This window comes from Ammodytes marinus, assembly GCF_949987685.1.
Source record: "Ammodytes marinus genome assembly, chromosome: 17".
In the NCBI taxonomy this organism is placed as follows: Eukaryota; Metazoa; Chordata; class Actinopteri; order Uranoscopiformes; family Ammodytidae; genus Ammodytes; species Ammodytes marinus.
Window position 1 is genome coordinate 15,680,349 of NC_137221.1, and position 20,403 is coordinate 15,700,751.

A 20,403-nucleotide genomic window follows, 5' to 3' on the forward strand; every position below is an offset into this window, starting at 1 on the left:
GGAGAATGTTCTTTGGGGATCGCCAAACCATCTGACCGAAGGGATTTCAAACTGATGGTGAGGAGTGAATTCATGTTTCGTCATCCGTGAGCGTGTGTGGATATAGGCCTACGTCTCGGTTGATTCTGTTGCAAATGGCATTCTGGATGGCAAAGGGGGTTACGCGGGGAGATTGTGTCATCTCCTCACACAGAGGTTTTTGTGCCTGTTGAGCCCTTTATTTTCAGTGAAAGAGAAGTGCTGGGTGAACACGCACAGGCATGCTACTACTGCGTGAACCTCGGCTGTTATAAAAGTGGACTTTCTTTTGTTGTCAGCCGGAAAAAAAGAAGTTCAGAGAAGTCTTGAAAAAAAAGGAAAAAAAAAGTATATAACTATGCTAGCTACCATTTCAGGTCTAGGCCTCTGTGTCAGTAAAATGTCCCCAAATTTCAAGACACTAAAATGGCTGTCATTGCTTGTTTAAATGAGCAAGAGAAGTGGATTCAAAGTCGCGGTAAGTGGAGTGATGGACGGTAATGCTGAAGCTAAGGGAATAGGGGTGTTTGGGGGGTAAACAGCAATGACTCGCAGAAGATCCAAAACTGGGCTCAGAAAAAGACCGAGATTGGTGCCACGGATCAGCACCGCAAAGGGGGTGAGTAGGGTCGAGTGAGGGAGTGAGGTGGGGTGTTCAGAGTCGAGTCTGGGCTTCGGGGATGTAGATCTCGATGCTGTCGGCGCTCTCCGTGGCAGAATTCTGCCGGAAAGAGGCGGTGCGCTTGGTCTGCAGCAGCCTCCTCCTGGCTTCTGTCCTCTGACGCTCCCCCAGGTCCAGGGATTTCTCCCGAAGGGGTAAGGTGTGTCCCCCCATGCGAGGCACCACCAGGCCCCCCCCTAACCCACCACCACCCAGGCCCCCATCCGCCATACTGTCGGCCCGCAGGCTGCCGCTCACCCCGCCTGCAGACTTCTTTGGTAAGGGAGGAGGGAGCTTTTTATCCTCCTGGGCTCAGGCAATGGCGAGATGTAGATATGAGATGTAATGGGAGCAAACGGTGGATTGATGGTGTAGGGTCGAGAGAGAAAAAAAAGAATTGTGTTGTATGGTAGTTACACAAGGGATCCCATGCAAAAGAGGGAAGATATTGGGGGATATGACAAACCAATGAGCAAAAGCACCAATAAAAATGGTTCAAATTCAAGTAAGGAATAATAATGAGACATAATGGAAGACACATACACCAAAATCAGCAGAAAGTATTTCAGCATGCATTGGCATCGGGTGACGTTTGAAAGGGAAATGACATGGGAAAAGAAAAGGTAAACAAAGACAATGTAAAAAAAGAAAAAGAAGAAAAGAGAAACAATTGTTAGTTTGTTATCAAGAATAATGTAGGCCTAGTTGATCAGTAAACATAGACAATAATGTAACCAATACAATAAAAGCAAAAATGCTGATATGCATTTAGATTTGTAGAGATTTTAGGCTCCATTGTGTAGTAGGCAGCTCAGCTCAGTTCCTCTTGCCGTTGTGTACTTTCACAGCCTGCAAATGTTTAGAGGGCACCACCATCTGCGCTACTCTTCTGCACACTGCCATCTTGGCTCTGGGGGAGTGCTGTAGGGATACCAGGGCCGTTTGGACCCCTGGGCCTCTCACCTTCTTTTCAGGCGGGAGCCTCCAACTGGAGTCCTTGAGCCTCTGGAGGTCCTGGAACCTGACCCTGACGTCCTCTATGTTGAGCTGGAGCAGGTCCCAGAAGCCTGCCAGGTCCTGAGAGGTGGGCTGCGGGTACGCCGATGGGTCCTGGTGGGGTGGGGGTGGGTTACGACATATGATGGGGGACAAAGTAGTGCATAAGGATTTGTGGAAGAGAGAAAGGCAACAATGTTACATTGAATAAAACAACATCAGATAGCCTATTTACCCAGCGATCCTAGCGACTTAAAGCTATAGTGCGAAACTTTTTCATATACATGAATGTCAGTTCATGCCATTCAAGCCATTGCCAAATGAGTTGACACAAAGTGGATAAAGCCTATAAACTCCACAAAACTGGCAGCGTTTGGTGGGGCTGGGGGTGCTAAGAAATGTTTCATTTGTTGATTCAACTGGTAAGAAAAAACATGGACGTACAGCAGAAGGTATAAAATCCATGCACGATCACCTCATGTAGATGTGCCAGAAGTGTTGTTGTAAATACACAGAATTCCTCGTGGGGGTAACAGAAGTTATACACTATAGCTTTAATTTTGAAAGGAAATGGCACAATGCAGTAAAATCATTGTGAGGGAATACAACCATTATATTGCCCATTCTGACTCATTTTATGTTATGAAATAATTGTACAAAGCAATATGAGAAGAACAATATGCACCTGTGTGTGAAAGTTAAGTTATTTTCTTATTTATTTGATCTATTTTCATTCATTTTTGTAACTTGTATTTTTTCTTTCCTTTTTCTCTTTTTTTAAATTAATAAACAATTTTTTTACAAAAGCTCAGGTGTGTGAAATGAAATAAGATAACATCATTTATATAGTTGCTTCCCCTATGAATGTATGTTAATACTAAAATGAAATGAAAAATGTCATTCAAGAAAACAAAAACAATAATACATCAGACCATTTTTATGCTGCTGTAGTGTTTTTGCAGCAAAGCAAATTCTGCCTCCAGCGACAGTGAGTCATGCACCATAAGTAATGTGTTTTGTCTTGATTCTGCATGCAATCTCACACACACACACACACACACACACACACACACACACACACACACACACACACACACACACACACACACACACACACACACACACACACACACACACACACACACACACACACACACACACACACACACACACACACTCACCACACTTTGTTGGCACAGGCGGAAGAACTGCTGGACCTTCTGAGACATGAGCATCTGGGCGCTGCCAACCGCATTTCGAATCAGCTCCAGAACTGCAGAAGGAAAAACAGCACACGGGTCGTTTGAAAAAAAAAAAAGATCTGAGAATCATTCATCATCGTTTGTCTTTATCTCTGATCCCTTTGATCCTCCTTTGTTTAAAAACTCACTCTCCTCTGGCAGCTCGTTCTCCTCTGCCTCTCTCTCCATGTTCTGGCACCATCCCTCCATCCTCTCCACCTCCGTCTGCAGCAGACGCAAGAAGAACTCTCCGTCCCTCACGCAGGGCGAGGCGCGGCCCGAGTCGGGCAGGCTGCGGGGCCCCTCCAGTGAAGGTGTCCCTGCCCAGGCTCTGTCAGCGGCGATGGGCAGAGGGGAGTGGGCACGTGGAGGCAGGTGTGGATGCTGGTGGGGCCGGGGGTCAGCAGGGCAGCCGTCAGGGGCATAGCCACCCTGGATGAGGTCCTGGGTGAACAAAAAGAAAGAAAGAAAAAAAAAACAGTTGGACACGTGGTATTTTGGACCGTCTGTAATCGGTACACCTCATCTTCAATCCACATGACGGGTGAAAATTCATTTGGCTATAAGGTTTGACTGAACTCGTCCTGCCAATAGTTACATCCACTTCAATGTGGGGACATTGAGTCACTCAGTAATGAGTGATGATCATTTGGCCAACATCATGCACATAGTGAAATCACTACATATTTCAGACAACATTGGTTGTTATTCCTAAAAGTTGGAGATATAAAATACAAAATTGACCAGTGCTTGAAATAATGATGTTTTTTTTTAAAGCTACAGTACATTTGAGTCAAAAAATGTTATAAATACAGCTGCAAAAAGCATTCCACTCATATCTGAAGATGTTTGATTTAAATGAAAATCCTGCTCATAATAGAATTTTAACCATTCTAATGATCTATTAACCTCCTGCTCTTTCGATTTTTGCTATCTGCGTGTTGTCTCTGGTTTTCCTATGACTCACTCTGTGTCGAGTGTTTTGCCGGAGTGATTGTTTTGAGTGCTTTAACTGTGCCCTCTCCCTCGTGCCTCTCGGGCGCATGGAGAGCTGCTTTCCCTCCTACTCTTCTCTATGCTGTACTGTCACAGCGCGTTACCATCGTCTTTTCTCCAGCAGTAGCTTTTATGATGCCTTCCAGTTCTGTCCCCTGTGTGCGTTTATGCTTGTGGGTACCGGATTGACCACAGTGGGGCATGGACCACATTCTGCTTCACTCTTATCCCACTAGCGATAGCCTTAGAGTTTACCCCTAAACAAAAAATAAAACGATTATATTACGAGTACAGGTGCAGCCCTCTAAGCTGTGAGTCCCACTGCTTCCATTAACTATAGCTGAATAAAAATACATCGAAGTGTATAAGTAAGACTAGCTGTTTTACAGTCTTTGTGCTAAGCTAAGTGCCTCCTTACAGTATATTCAAATTTCACAGACATATATACTGTAGTTATCAGAGTGGTATCAATATTTTCCTCTCAACAACATGTCCAAATAATCCTTCCTGTTATTGACCAGTAACTTAACACTATGGAGGAATACTTTAAATCAGGTGTCGCTCTGTTTGTATCTCATTCATGTGCATGATGGTGCACGTGAGCACAGGCTTGATGCCATGCACATTTTCGGATAAGCTTCAAAGTTTTCTTGAAACGTAATCGCAACAAATTCAATAAGTAATCTTTTGGAGATGTTTAATAAGAACCAAACATGCATTAAAGGTGGAGTCAGTGATTCTGGAGAGTGCTTGTTGACAGAATGCTTCCAAGAGCACACTCTTCAATCATAGAGAACTAGAGTAGCATCAGTGCAGAGTAGACATACCTCTCTGTAGGCCCATTGGCCCTGCGTGTGCACGGTGCGGTGGCACTCTGCGTACTGGCTGGCCGACTCGGGCTCTGACGAATGCCTTTGGAAGGAGCAGCCAAACTGGAGACTCTTGTCCTGGGTTGGCACGGCGATGGTGAGCCCCGGGAAGCCCTCGGGGTCAAGGTCGGCCTGCACGCTCGCCGTCACGCTGTTGGAGCGCTTGAAACGGGCTCGCCTGCAACACACACAGTCAGAGCCATTACCCAGGGGCCAAGCAGTCACACGCAGTATCACATGCAAAAAGGCCTCTTCTAGAATACCGTTTTTTCTCCTTCCCCTCTTGTAATTGCAGTCGTGTTGGAGGAGCATTGATAGTCATGCTGTCACCACTAAACTCAGGCTGTTGTGATGAGCCCTCCCCTTGATACGTTCTCTGGCATATGACGCATCACTGTGTTCAAATGTCACGCCAATGGACCTCAGAGACGACCAGTGTTTACTCTATATCAAGTTTATACCCCGACACCCACCTACCCCTCCCTCCCCCCCCCACACACACACACCATCCTGCTTTGGTGTCTGATGAGCAAGGTGTGACTCAGATATCCTTTCTTTCACTCCTGTTTTCTTCGCACATGTCGTTCCTTGATGATTGCAGGAGGCGGGGGACTTTGTTAACATGGTCGCACCCTTTCTGGAGATTGGGGGAGTAAAGGGGATGTCACGAGGGCTCACATGCATTGCACACGCGTGGTGAGTCTGAGCCGTAAGCGATGCGGGATCTAATTAGGAGAAAGGGGGCTGCATCCCATGTGAAAGTCATGTTGAGCGTATGATTTGCAGTAGTCATGGTTACCGTCGCCAAAAAAAAACAACTAAGACCTTGTCGGAACAAAGTGTTACTGAGTTCAAGCTGTGATGTCTGATGAAATGTTTAATGAAATAATAGGATCTAGTCGAGGAAGTCAAGCAGAGATGGCTGCACTGCAGGGCGTCCAGCACATGAAGGCTGGTTCAAATTACCTATTCAAATTATTCACAGAAATGACTGTGCAAAGACTGAAAGCTCTTGATGAACCCACATATTTTTTGGGGAAAAAAGATACATCAGTAAATAAAACAACCCCAAATATTATTTTGCAAGTCTGTGTCCATAATAAAATGGAAATTAAATGTAAAATACTTTTTCCCCCCGCTGGGAATTTATGTTATATTTCCATTACCTTTTGTCATCTTCCACCTGGACTCCTATAGAGTGGACCTCGGTAAGAGCTTTGGCCTCTGCGTCCGAGTCCGACAGAGTCTCTGAGCTGTCCACCTGCAACACAAGAAGCCACACAGCACCACAGTCAGCACACGGCAAGTAGCCTACCTCACACACACCTCAAATTAAAGGAATAGTTAGACATTTTGGTAAACGTCGACTCGTAAGACGTCCACGCAAGAAAAGGCTACAGCCCGCAGAAGATAAGTAATTCTGATCAACAATTTACAATAAGGGTACATTAATTAACTGTTAGTTAATGTGTAGTTCACAACTATTAAGCACTAAGTAGGTGTTAATGCTAAGTTATTAATGGTAAGTTAATGCCTAATTAACTAATGCTTGGTTAAACATAAACTAAGCATAACAGTTAGTTAATGCTTAGCTTATGTTTATTAAGCATTTATTAAGCATAAACTAACAGTTATTTAATGTACCCTTATTGTAAAGTGTTACCCAATTCAGAAAATAAAAATGCCTAACATTCTCTGACATTTTACAATTTCTAGAACTAGACATACAAATTGATTGTTGCTGCCTAATTCGAATGCAAAATGTCCTTATTATTCTCACCTGCACGGCTATGGACGGCCTCCACTTCCTCCCGCTGCGCCCGTCGTCCTGCGTGGCCGATCGACTGAGCACCATGCTGTTCTGGGGCAGAGAGGCTGACTTCCCCAGGCTGCCCCCCACCCCCCGGCTGCCTCCGTCCCTCTCCCTGGAAGGCCTCGGTGGGCCCTCCAGCAGACTGTCGGCGGAGCTGCTGTGTTTGGCCCTGGCCGGGACCCCTGGAACTCCCCCGCTATAGGGCACCAGCTCCCGGGATCCACCCCCCCTCACCCCGTCTAGGCTCTCTGCAGAGTTACTGTGCTGCCTGGAGCGCCCTCCGGAGGTGTAGTAGCCCCCTCTGGATGAGCGTCCCGAGGGCCCGTCGGCGCTACCCAGGTCCACCGAGTTGCTGTGCTGTTTGGGGCGTGGTGGCCCGTGTCCCGAGCTGGAGACCAACTGTCCTCCGCCGCCCTGGAAGTAGGCGTCCTGCGTGGACTCTGTGCTGCTCTGGGCTCGCACCGAAAGCGAAGACTTGGACATGCGAGGTGGGAGCGGGGGAGGAGCACCTTTGCGATAAGGAAAGACTGAAGAGTCAGAAGAAAAAAGGGAGGGAAAAAAAGGAAGAGAGAGAGGCACAGCGGGCTGTTAAGAGCAGAACGGCTACTAGGGCAAGGAGCAGGGCAGGTGGATACTTACAGAAGGAACAGACTGTGGAGGGGGAGAAGGGGGAGAAGGAAAGAGAAGAAGGAGTGAAAAGGAGGGAGATTTGTTTGACATGAATGAAGAGAAAAGAGATGAAAACGACAAAAATTAATTAAGATATAACGACAATGTGACAGATATTTAAATGAGACTCACTCACTTGTTTTCATTAAAAATGTTGCTTTCGCTTTAAATTTCAGTGTGAGGTAGGAAGCGAAAGTGGTAGCGAAGACAGACATGATAGAAGTGACGAAAGGAAAAACCTCTTCCCTTGGGCTAACGAAACTCGGCTTCTTAAAGGGAGTCATTTCCTGAGAGAAATATTAAAAACCTGAAGCGTAGATTCTGTCTATTCCTCCTTCCTCACAGCTACGTTCAAACGTGTACCCACCCACCCACACACACACACACACACACACACACACACACACACACACACACACACACACACACACACACACACACACACATACACACACACACACACACACACACACACACACACACACACACACACACACACACACACACACACACACACACACACACACACACACACACACACACACACACACACACAGTTTATTTTCAGAGAATAAAATAATGAGAAAAATTAACGCATTTCTTTCCAACTATCTTCATCTCCAGCCCACATGTCACAGTTTACAGGGATCCTGACCATGAGGCTAAACTGCAGAATCGGAGCATGCATGTATGTGGGTGTGTGTCCTTGGGTAGATGTATTGTACATGTGCGTTTCTTGATTTATATGGCACCTCATAGAGGCTTTAATAGGTATCAAGGGGGGCTTTGCTGTTCTAAGCCAGGAAATGAGTGCAATAGAAGGCCCAGGGAACGAGCATACATAAACAAATATAAGCACCCACACACACCATGTCAGTAATTATTGGTGCACTGCAATGTTAGGGCTTAAGTAAATGCGTGAGTGAGAAATATAAAACAAAAAACTGATCAGAAATCAAACACAAAATGCACAGAGAAATGATAATGTTTCAAATGAAGAGGGTTTACGGAGAAAGAAGGCAAAGTGAGTGAGACCAGACCAGAAAGAGACATACAGTAGTAGTAGACAGATAAGCCGAGAGAAGGAAGCAGCTGGCGACACTGAGCTATCATCATAATCGTGAGCGCTCCCCACACCTATCACTCAGCCTGAGAAAAAGCCTGCGATCAGACGGCGGTGGTGGGGAGAGATGAGGCATACAGAAGCAAGACAGAAAAACGACACCAGAACAAAGAGCATGCACAATAAACATAACACCCGCGTCTACGCTTACAGTGTGTGTGTGTGTGCGTACACACACAAACACAAAAGGAAGCCAGATCATAGAGATTGTAGGAATAGGGATTTAAAAAAAAGAGGCTAATAATTAAAAAAGGATGCACTCATTGCATGCATTTGTGAGTGAGGGTGTAGGGATGGCAAAGGCGTGTGTGGAAGTGCATGAAGTCGCTTCTGTTGACGAAGGTTTAAGCAAACGCAAGCTGTCATAGAATTCCTTCTCCCACAGGGCGCCACAACATAAAAAAAGAAAACCACACACAAGACATTCTGTACAGAAGAGTACGAGGGCCACAGGAGAAAAAAGAGAGGAGGATGTTTCTTTTCGATATTATGCACTTTCGAGAATATAGTCGGAATAGAAATACAATTTTGTGAATCAAGACTTAATTAATAAGTAAAGCGTTATTAAAACACAAATGATGCATCTTTGCTATCGTCATAAAGCAGGCAATGGGCAACAAAACAAACTTTTACCAAAACCAGACATCCTCTAAGCTCCACTAATAATATATTACCCTCTATGTGCAGCAGGCTGAGACAAGAGCGCAGGCACCGCCTAACAAGAGCAACACCGAAGCAAAACATATCCAATACACTCACTCTTGTAGCAGTTATTAGTCGAGCTTAGAGGATGTCCGCTTTTGGTAAAAATTAGGTTTTAGCAAAGATTTGGTTTTAAATAACAATCTGCAGTCTTGAACAGTGAAGTTTATTCTTGATGTTGACATGTATTTCGTCTTTATTATCGATATTTCATCTTTTTTGTGCATAGTGAAAAAAAAGAAAAAAAAGTTCTCTCTCCCGTGGCCCTAGTTGCCTACTCTTCCATACATTCGAACTCTCACACAGAGGCTCTTATAGATCTATTGGCACCCCTAACCGCCCACACGCCCACACACACACACACACACACACACACACACACACACTCACCGGCGCCGGCCTTGATGCTTCCCTGGGGGCCCGACATGGAGAAGACAGAGAGGCAGTCGTCGTCCTGGGAGCAGCCGGCCTGGATGGCGCGCACGTAGCTGTGGCTGCGAGTGCGGAACACGCCGGGAAGATCCAGGGCCTCCACGGCTTGAGACTCCACCTCCCCGAACATGGTCTCACACACTGCCTCGAACTGACGGTTCAATGTGTCCCCCAGCTGGAGGACAGGAAGGGCAAGTGAGAGGGGACACTTGAGACACATCAACAAACACATAACACACACCCATCTAAAGCCCATGTTATCTTTTTTTTTACCTGAGCGCTGGTCAGCGAGCGGGTGTAACTACGAGAGCGCGCGTGGGATTTGGGTGTAGTTCGGCTGTTGGGGTAGGAGTCTGTGCACTGCTTACATGAGTACCTGCATGAAACAAATTACACACATGTATTGGTTTACATGGTCAGTCCAATGTCTTATTGTAGTGGATGTGTAGTTCTTCAGCGGTGCTATTTTCGCCCAATCACTCACGTTTGTAACATTCAGCAACACACGGTACGACATTTGGTTAACCACAAACGATCGCATAATATGTCACTGAGTCATGTGCCAAGACTGCGCCAGCTGGAGTCATTCTGAGCGTTGTAACACTGCGTCCCATGGGAAAAACTGCAATGAGTCATATTATAGCAGTAATTTGTTTGTCTGAGTAAATGTTTTTTTGTTCATGTTCAAATCTCTGCCTCAAATGACAAGCTGCAAGTTGCCTACATGAAGGTATCCGCCACTGAATATATAATATGGATAAGAATGCTATTTTCTATTTGTATTATAATTCTAAATAAATAAAAAACGCCCTGATGATGTCACCAGGGTTATCCTGGCTTAGAGACTTAACATTTGTATCACAGGTATATTGCATTACAAACTCAGAATGTGCGAGACAAAGGCATTTACCAGGCACCCAGGGGTGTAATGAAAGATACAGTTGCATTATGGCAAATGTAAGGTCCAGTCTTTTTGGAACTTACCCTTCGCCAGGCTCTGAGATCACAGATGTTTTAATCTAATGAATGTGTTGCAAGCATTGGAATCAAAGTGGTGATCATGAATTTTAGTAGTATCGTAACAGGAACATATTGTGACACTTTTTTGTTTGTGGCCTCCACCCCTAGTTTGAATCCAGGACTTTAAGGCAAAGGCTATCAAAGTCATGTACAGTAGCAACGATAGATTAGCATCACGCAAAATATCCTATGAAGGCAAAATGTCAGCTTTCGAATGGAGCAACCACTCATCTTAAATGTGCTTGTTTCTAACTTGCTGGCAATGGCCATCTGTTTTGATTTTAAGAGGTACACTGATATAACCCCTCCATTGGTGACCTTTGATCCATGCTGATAGATCGTCTGAAGGCGTCCCTCTGGGCGATCAGGGTGGACTTGGGCGAGGCTTTGGGGCTGGAGTCTGAGTCTGCGCTGTCGTCATCTCCCATGGCCTTGATGTAGCTGCCGCTGCGCATGCGACGGCACGGTATCTCCCCTCCGCCATCTGTAGCACCGCCATATCCGCCTCCCCACTCATCCGAAGGGACCTGAGACACCAGCATACACAGTGTCACACAAATAGGTATAGCAATGTAAACAAGAAGAGGGATTTATCTGCAACTGCAACATATAGTGAGTAAACGTGTACAACCATATAGACACGGTCTCCAAATAGTTTTTTTTTAGTAAGACTTTCTAGAAATGGGTTAAACACAAAGTTAAAATGAGTTCAAAGTGAGTATTATGCATTTTTCTTCTACGACTACTGTTAAGGCAGCAAAACAATTGATCACAGTGTGAGTTTATCAGTGTTGTTGAGATATTGAAAATGTTTCCACTGCACCGCCGGGAGCAGCTTCTTCCCAATATCTCTTGTTAAAGTCGAAAAGACTGTCCTCCAAAACAGAAATATATTTCATCGATGGAAATATATTTCACACCTCGAAGAGAAGGGCAGTGATGAATCAGACATACAGTCAATGGGCCCTCGTGCAGTCGGTGGAAAGCCAACACACCAGCAGAGATAGATCCAGCATGCTCATGCACACAATAAGCGCACACAAAGGCAAACAAACACACACACACACACACACACACACACACACGTGCATATGTATGCATACGTGGGAGATGGCGTCAAAAGAGAGAGAGAGAAAGGGACAAAGGGACTTACAGAGAGAGAGAAACTCTGACAGCTGTTGAAACACTGACACAGAGAAGGAAAAACAGCGTGAGCGAGAAGCCGACAGACAGAGAGCAAATAAACCCGTACACAAAAACGACAGGGAGACCAAAAAAGGGGTGGAAAGGATGTACATGGTGACAAAACATGAATTGGAGAAGAGGCTGAGTCTTTAGGCAGGGAGAGAGACAGGACAGACAAATGGGAAACAAAATGGGAAAACACACACACACACACACAGGAACACAGTCAAGACATGATGCTTAGGAGGTAGATAACACATAGAGAATAGACAAGAAGCAGCTGATAGGAAACAAAAAGATAGGTTCCCACTGTGGCTTTTCAAGACTAAGTTAGACCAGATGAAATCATACCCCCTATCTGGTTTGTTGTTGTAGTTTTTTTGTCGATGTTGTTTGTTTGGCCCATTCATTAAAGCTATAGTGCATACCTTTTTCATATGAATGAATGTTGGGAATTCAAACCATTGCCAAATGAGTTGACACAAAGTTGAAGCCTATATATCAGCTCCACAAAACTTCATCTGTATTACTCAGTATGGCAGTGTTTACAAACTGGTGTCACCCAGACAATGGCGCAGGAGTTCAAGAAGTGCCCACGACAATGGTTAAGTTGTTGATTCTACTGCTAAGAAAAAAACATGGACGTACACCAGGAGGTTTAAAATTCATGCGCCATCACCAAAGGCTTACCTCATGTATTTGCGCCAACATTGTAGTTGTAATTCCTCAGAATTCCTCATTGGGCCAACATAAGTTATGCACTAACTTTAACTGTTTCATTTAATCAAAAACCCTGGCTTTCCGTGCCTGATATCAACCTATTAAATTCAACGATATTCCCCAAACACTCAACATCAATCTTGATGTCCTGAAATCTGCCTGATTTTCCTTGGCAATATTGGGGCACAAACACAAGCTCTGATGTATTATCACCTAAGAAGAAGAAGTTGCTGTGGAGATTGGGTTAACAGCAGGGATGGAGCAACATTAGCAACGTTTTGGATGTGTGTTTCTGGCCACATTTCTGTAAGTAAGTCTTTTTACGTTTCTTTCAGCTGTTTTTATTTTCAGAATCAGAATCAGAATCAGAAAAAGCTTTATTTTCACCAACTGCTGAGAAAAAAGAACATCTTTTCGTCTTGCTGTGCCACCTGCTCAAGTTAGCTAGTTGCTGCAGTTGGAAACTAATCACATCAAACCTGACTTTGTGGGGCCAGAAAACCTAAACAAGGAGCTTAAAGGGGTAACACTGCAGAGTGAAGTGATTATTTCCTGGGGCTGATCACAGTGGTGTGCACCTGGGGATGCAGAGGGGGCTGCTGCCCCTGCCCTTTTTGTTAAAAGCACCTTTTATTCAAACTAGTGTATTGAACTAGCCTGGCTCCGCCCGCCTACCTACTTCCGCTCAATTTTCATTTCACTTCAGTTGTCAGTCTGGGGGTGGGGTGTGTTAGTGGGATTCTGCTCGTCCAAATTTTTGGCGGTCCAATCAGCGATCAGAGCGAGTGGCTGGGAACGATGACGTTGAAGTCGCACTCCAGTTTCAGTTGAATGCTGCGTTCCTTTATACTCGGAACTCGGAAATTTCCGACTTGGTATTTCCGAGTTCCGACCTGTCTGTGTTCCAGTGCATCTGCTCGGGAAAGTATGGACGCCTACAACCTTTCTCATCCAAATAACTAAACGTTAGGCTCTAGCAAGTTACCGTTGCCAGGTACCGGTAGATCCATAGACTGCAATAAGTAGTGAAGTCGGAAATTTCCTATTTCCCTGTACAACTGAAACGCACCGCCAGAAGCCGGCTCATGACATACGTCTGACCAAACGTGATGTGATTGGTTGGCTAATCCAGAGTGGCACTGGGCAGATCCAATAGTTTTAAACTTCAACAGACACCCGCCTCCAAGTGAATGAACGTTTGCCAATTACAGCACTTCCAGACCTTCTGTACAAATGAAATGAAGTACGATGGTCTGGTTGGACCAGGCTAGTATTTAACCTCTCTGCTAATGGGAATTCAGCCTTCTGCCCTTAGATCCTACAAGGGACATTTGAGCAGCTCAGGTGCCCCCCTGGTCTGACTTTAGGGCAAAAAAATTACCATATTTGTAATACTAGATATCCCTACTAGGAGCCCCTCTATTTTATTTCACCTGAAGGAAAGTCCTAATTGGACCAGAGGGGCATTTTAGCGGCTGTGAGTGTGTGTGTGTGTGTGTGTGTGTAGTAATCCAGCCAAAACTAATATCCACCTCAATATCTGAAGGCTGTCAAATTAATGAGGTGCCCTTTTTTTTAATGTATTGCCCCTGCCCCTTAGAGAGTCTGTGCACGCCCCCCCGCCCCCCATTGTATCCATTGTTAATATTTAAAATATTGAGTGCAGCTTTAATTAGCGTCTTAACAGATAATGAAACGTATACCTACCTTGTACATAGAATTCTAACATGTGGAGGACCAATCCGTTTGATATGTAGATATATATGTTTAAGTGTGTGTGTGTTCATCGTTTGATCTCGCTTCCTCTCAAGTAGCCAATGATGAGAGCTTTAAAGCGGCAGCAGCTGCTTGTGCTGAAAGACCCCTCCATCTTTCAGTTTTCTCCCAAACGCTCTGTGCTGCAGTGTCGTCTCAATGAAAAGCATGCAACCGAAAGGAAAACATTCGACACGCACTGACACGCGTGCACAGTCGAGGCCCCCCCGAGGGTTCGACATCCAGTCGAGTGTGTGTTTTTAAGGTCATCACTTAAAAGATGATTCAGCCTAATCTCCAGATCCCTCCCCCGGCCCTAGTGCTATCTTTCTCATTTTCTCATCCCGTTCTTCCTCTCCTCCTCTCCCCTTCCCCCTTGGCGACCATCACCTCATTTATCTCTCTCTCCCCCTATCCCTTGGCTTACTCTGCTATCGCCTCATCCCTCCACCTTGCTCTTTTCCTCTTCCATCTTTGTTTCCGCATTCATTTCACTCTCGCTCCATATTCCGCCTTTTTTATCGTTCCTTATCTATCAGACACAGGCCGAGGGGGAAAGGGTAAGGCTAAGGGGAACAGAGAGTGCCTGAGGTTCTGATGCAACACATTGTGATTGGCTTTGACACCATGGGAGATAACTTTTCACATGTCCCTTTCGCCTCTGACCCCGATAATTCAGACTTTTTGAAGATTCACCCTATTATTATTTTTGTTTGATTCTCATACCAAAGCCATGGCCCATTATGAACAGTTTGTACATTGTAAATGTTATAAAAACGCTAGTTGATTTGTTTATGAGGACAACTACTCTGTCTCTTTCTGACTCAAAGGATTAATCAGGGCATATTGGAATGGATTTGGAATGTCCCCCATTTGCACTGCATGCTTTTGGTTTATCTTCAGAACAGTGTCAAAAACCACTGAGTGACTTTAATACTTTACCAATTACTTTGCTATCACTCACTTCTGTGATATAGAATAAGCTTACTAATTTGGGGTTGTTAGACCAACCAACCTGATGTTATTGATGTTTTGGATATTTTACTAGAATCTCTTTTGTCTCATTAAACAACAGGAGGAGGGACTACAAGTGTTGTGCTACTGAAACCCCATACAGTTCACCCAAGTAATTGGCCATACAACAAACAAACTAGAAAGATCTTTAAAGCTTTCTATAAAGCTTTAGAAACGAGAGGAGCTGCAGAGTTGGTTGATACTTCTCTTTGAGATTATTACCATCAGCGATCACTTATAGGAGAAGACACATGATCCATGGTTAGTATGAATGCATTTTAAAGTGGGTTGTTGGATGGAGGACATCTAGTAGTTACACTCTCTGTGTGCAGCAAACAGCAGAGTCCATATTTTCCTAAGAGAATAAAGCTTCAGTTTGGAGGTGGTGCTTCTGTTTGTCCTGAGGTCTAGTACAGGTGGAGTAGACCTGAACGGCTGCATATCAGCAACTCCAGGAAGCTGTAGCTCTGGAGCCATGGATCAATCCGGCTGACTTTCAACACATGGCTGTCCCCTTTCTGCAAGTGAGGCCTGGAGGTATGAGCAAAGCTGCAGTGGGGAAGTTCATTTTGTGTCCTAAGGTGTGAATGTGGTGGTAGCCTAAAGGCACAGAGGCAAACTGTGTGGGGTTGGTCCTTTGAAAACATTAACACACACACACACACACACACACCAGCCTGCTCTCGCTACCTCTTCTATCAGCAGTCCTCAGCTGTGTCTAAAGGATGAGTGTTGGAAAAACACCAGGGACTCCTGTGGCTACCTGCTGTTTCCGTAGAAACACAGCCTGCATGGCAGCTCTACCTCAGCACAGCTGGAGGTTCGTTACTGCATGCTTGTGTTTGTGTGTGTGCTCTTTCAGCTGAATTTGTAGATAGGTTGTAACCATAAGCCATTTACTTTTCATACTGTGAATGAGAGAAAGGGCATCGGGAAAACTGCATTTATGTGCCGTAACATATCTTTACAAAATCATGTGCTGACAGTGTAAATTATCGTCATGGATTTTCTCAATCTTGAAAGCTTGAATTGTCTTTCAATTTTGGATTAAAACATTTTGAGGTTTTGGCACCATGGCTCCCATCATACTTTGATTAATGTAAACAGGAAGTGTTTGTTAGTGATGTTATGCATTCAGTCAGTCAATAAGCCTTTCGTTATACATGTGGCCCCTTTTTAGCCCATTTGTGCATATTTAGGCAAATCTACACCATGAAGTCATGCTGCATTAGTTGTTAGCACTTCCTGCAGTTAATAGTGCTATCACTGGACAGTCACAATCACTAAAGTTTGATTGAGTTGTTACTCAGGTAAAATGCATTAACATTTTTTGAAGCAAAATCTGCATTCCAATAAACATACAGTACCTCCATGCTCTTTGCAAAATGCCTGAGGATGTCTCAATACATGATCTCAAGTGTCATGTATGCCAAAGACACCCGAATGTCCAGCTACATCCAGTGGGATTTGGCATTAAGCAAGCCAGCAAGCTTTTTTGGGGCTTTCTGACCATAATCCTCTGTGCAGCGGAATGTCATCACATGTCAAAAACAGAACAACCAGCATTGCGATGGATGTAAAAGAAAAAGGGTCAACTTCAGGGTAAAATGTTATGAAGAAATAGTATTTTGCAATTGTATGCATAATGCATGCACACTACATACTTTTTAGGGGAAGCTGCAGAATATGGTATACTAAAAAGGAAAGAGTATGCGATTTGGAATGCAGGGTAGGTGTCTGTGCTACTTGTTCCTGTGTGAGAACACACATTGTTTTTTTCTCCATCCGCTGTAAATTGTCCTTATATGTCAGACACATGCAATATTGCTCCTTACTGCTCAAGGTCAGCATTGAGCAGCAAACACAGTCACCCACATACCATATATTCCCTCTGTACAGACAAACACATAACATACACAAGCAGGTGCTCACACACACACACACCTGCAGGTAGTGGAATGTCCTCTCCTTCTTCTCCACGGGCACGAGGGCTTTGTCGTAGCCTCCTCCCCTGGCAGAAGGATACACCTCCCTGGCCTGACTCACCGTCATGGCCGACCAGGTGCTCCTCTTCAGGGAGTGTCCGTGGGGTGCCCCTGCTTCCCCCCCTGCCAGAGCCATGGTGGTACAGGCTACACACTCAGCGGGCGCTGGCCCACCTCCACCTCCACCTCCACCGCGTTCCTTGGGCCTCTTCATAGTGAGCTCCTGGATGGCTGCGTCCAGGCTCTCGTGCCCGCTGGGATACGCCCTTCTGCCGCTGCCGACCAGGAAGCTGCTGTCGCTGTCCAGGTTGTCGTCGGAGCTCCACCAGCCGGCCGTCCTGCTGCGGTGGCGTCGGCCGCCCGACTCATGGCGGGAGTCTCCGCTCTTGCTACGCTCTCGAGACTTGCTCCTCCTGGCCGAACGAGGCTGGTGGCCTGAGTAGTGGCCACCACCGTCCTCCGGTCCACTCCTGTGGCCCCCACCTCTCTCACCACGATAGTCCCCTCCTCCACCACCTCCTCTAGTCCCATTGTACTCCCGTTTGGACGGCGCCTCCAGGGAATGAGACTTGGCGAAGAGGCGCTGCACAGAGTTGACCAGGTGGCGGATGCGTGAGGGGCTCTCGCTGCGTGGCTCAGCACCCCCGCTGGTGGTGCGCTGGTACTGCAGAGTGTGGAAGCCGTCGGGGTGAAAGGGCACCTGCTTCTCGAACTGATCGATCACGTTGGGAGGAATGCGGTGCATCTTCCCTCCGTGGCCCGAGGACAGGCACTCCTCGCAAGAGTCTAACGACTGCAGAGGTGGGTGCTGCTGGCTGGGGTGCGAGCGCGGAAAGGTGCCACCGCCTCCGGAATGGCTATGGGAGTGGGAGTGGTGCCTCTCCAGCGCCAGGGCCTCAGCCGGACCTCCAGGAGGGTAGTAGTGGCCATCGTTGTGACCCCCATGGTAGTGGTCCCAGTCACAGGACCCGCCTCCTCCGCCACCACCGGAGGAATGCTGGGACATGCTACGGCTGACATGGTACCCTCTGACAGGCGCCGGGGCGTGGTGGGCCGTCCGGGCCGAAAGGGGGCGCTGTGGGCGTGACAGGGCTGCACCGGTCTCACCTAGAGGCAACAGAGAGATTCAATCATTTAGGGCTCAGGAGACAGTGTGAATAGGTGAATTTGCAGGGTGAATAAAACTATGAACTTCAACAAAAACTTGAATCTAGTGCTCGGTCTTTCAATCAGAGATGCTTTTCTGTGTTGTTACACAGAATAATCTTGAGAGGATGAGAAGTTGTTGTTGATCCCTGCCACCTTGCCTCAATAGCTGTTGAGATGTCAGCCTTTCTAAACAATGAACACATGAGAATACACTTAATTCGTACTAAGGACTACAACTTGAGAGAAATATGATTCCAAGTAAGTAAAGGTATGCATAATTTAGTTTATGTTTTTGCGCTGTATACGTCTGTGTGAGGCATAACGGTGGGAGGTGCTGTGGAGTGTTATTCATGATATGACTTCTAAAATCAATCAAAACAAAAAGGAATAGACTTCATGGATTGATGTCCGGATTGTTTCCTCTCCTCTATCCTGATACTACTAAACTGAAAGTGAAAACAGTGTTGTTGATTTTCTTCTCCTTTCGGATTAACATTTTTATTGATTCTGCACTTCATTTTTCACCCAACCAAAGACAAACAGTGCCATAGTGAGCATTCATCCCACTGGTTGCAATAAGCGGCCGCAGACAGCTTTCTTTTTCTTATTCATTTCGAAGGCTGCTGGGTCTGATAAATCAACAATATTAGCTTTTCTTTCTCTTTCTCTCCCTCTCTCTCTCTCATGGTATCTCTGCAGCTTGGGCCTCGCTCTTCCATTTAGCACTACTTTATATCCATCACGCCAGCACTCCATGTTGTCCGTCTCTTTCTCCTCCATGCATGGCTGGCAGCAAGGAGGCTTTGAGCATTCAACATGATTTACAGCTCAGGAAAACAGTGTGTATATTGATCACTGGCATCCTAATGCAGGGGAAATAGAGAACGCCAGCCGTCCAAGAATATTCAAATACTGACTCTCTGTGCTATCAATTACAGAGTGAATTCACTGTTAGAGTACAATGTCATGACTCAAAATATCAAACCCCCCCGCCTTTGTCTGGAAAGCATAAGAGTGCCGAGTAAGATGGGATCTTCTGCCAAAAACAAACGCAGGGAATTAAATCAATACGCCTTGCCAAGCTGCAGCATGAACGTGGCACACAACGTTAACTTTTATCAACCCCACACTTAGAAGGTAAGTTAATTTAAAGGGTCACTATGTAACTTTGGGTGTGTCAGAGACGTGAACATTTTGTAAGTTATATTCTCATTATAAAGTAACTTTCCTCACAGGAAATTTGGATCGCTGGAACACTGTTTAAAGTTACAAAGTGTACATATTCTAGTCTTACGTTGGTTCGGGTGCCTAAAAATAATTTTGTTTTGATTTATGATGATAGAAATATTCAATACTAAGAAATACATGTAAAGGTATATGTGTTTTGTAAATGAACTGCAGGCTCTGCAAACGTAAACAAATCCACCTCCCTTGACACTGTGATTACATTTTAAATGCGGAAATCATGTCTTTAAATCGGACTGGCATTAATTGCTGTTGTTGTAAGTCCTCTATTAACCACGTTCTCTGCTCACTATAATCAGGGGGCACACAGCAATGTTTATGATGCACACGAGTGTATCCCGTCACTTCCAGATTTGATTCAATCGAGATGAAATTAAGTGATCAAAGACAGAATCAACCCCCTGGCTGTGGATGTGGGATTCGACTGGGAGCGTATTTGAGCTTGTGTTTGCCGGCTCTCACACAGAGATAAGAGATAGGGGGTGTGCAGATGCTGGGATAATCATTAAATAGAGCGTGGCCTGTTTGGCTTGATTGGCTGATTAAGAGCTGCCACCCAGGAAGCTCGCCTCACATGCAGCCGTGTCATCGTTTGTGGCCGTGACGAGGGGCCAGTCCAAGTCGACATCCCACCGTGGACAGATAGACAGACAGCCGTAGCACCTGGGTGGATGGGTGCCGCTCGTTTGCAGGCAATACAAGGGCCGGGATGCAGATTTTATTCAGGAGTGCACAACGGTTGACAGAGTGTCTCCTAGCAACATTGGCACTCAAATGTCAGTCAACCACATGGCATGGGCAAATCCCTAC

At 45.6% G+C, this 20,403-nt stretch overlaps 1 protein-coding gene across 1 annotated transcript; it reads right to left on the reverse strand.

Annotated features, from left to right (window-relative positions):
- Positions 1 to 673: 673 nt before the first annotated feature.
- Positions 674 to 18,205, reverse strand: dlgap3 (discs, large homolog-associated protein 3; the record flags this gene model as incomplete). Its single annotated transcript, XM_080045680.1, has 12 exons — positions 674 to 985; positions 1,643 to 1,789; positions 2,857 to 2,948; positions 3,066 to 3,360; positions 4,740 to 4,959; positions 5,948 to 6,042; positions 6,562 to 7,121; positions 9,479 to 9,695; positions 9,794 to 9,896; positions 10,859 to 11,067; positions 11,694 to 11,726; positions 17,159 to 18,205. The coding sequence occupies 12 exons, from the start codon at positions 18,203 to 18,205 to the stop codon at positions 674 to 676; spliced, it is 3,330 nt and encodes a 1,109-aa protein (XP_079901806.1).
- Positions 18,206 to 20,403: the final 2,198 nt, after the last annotated feature.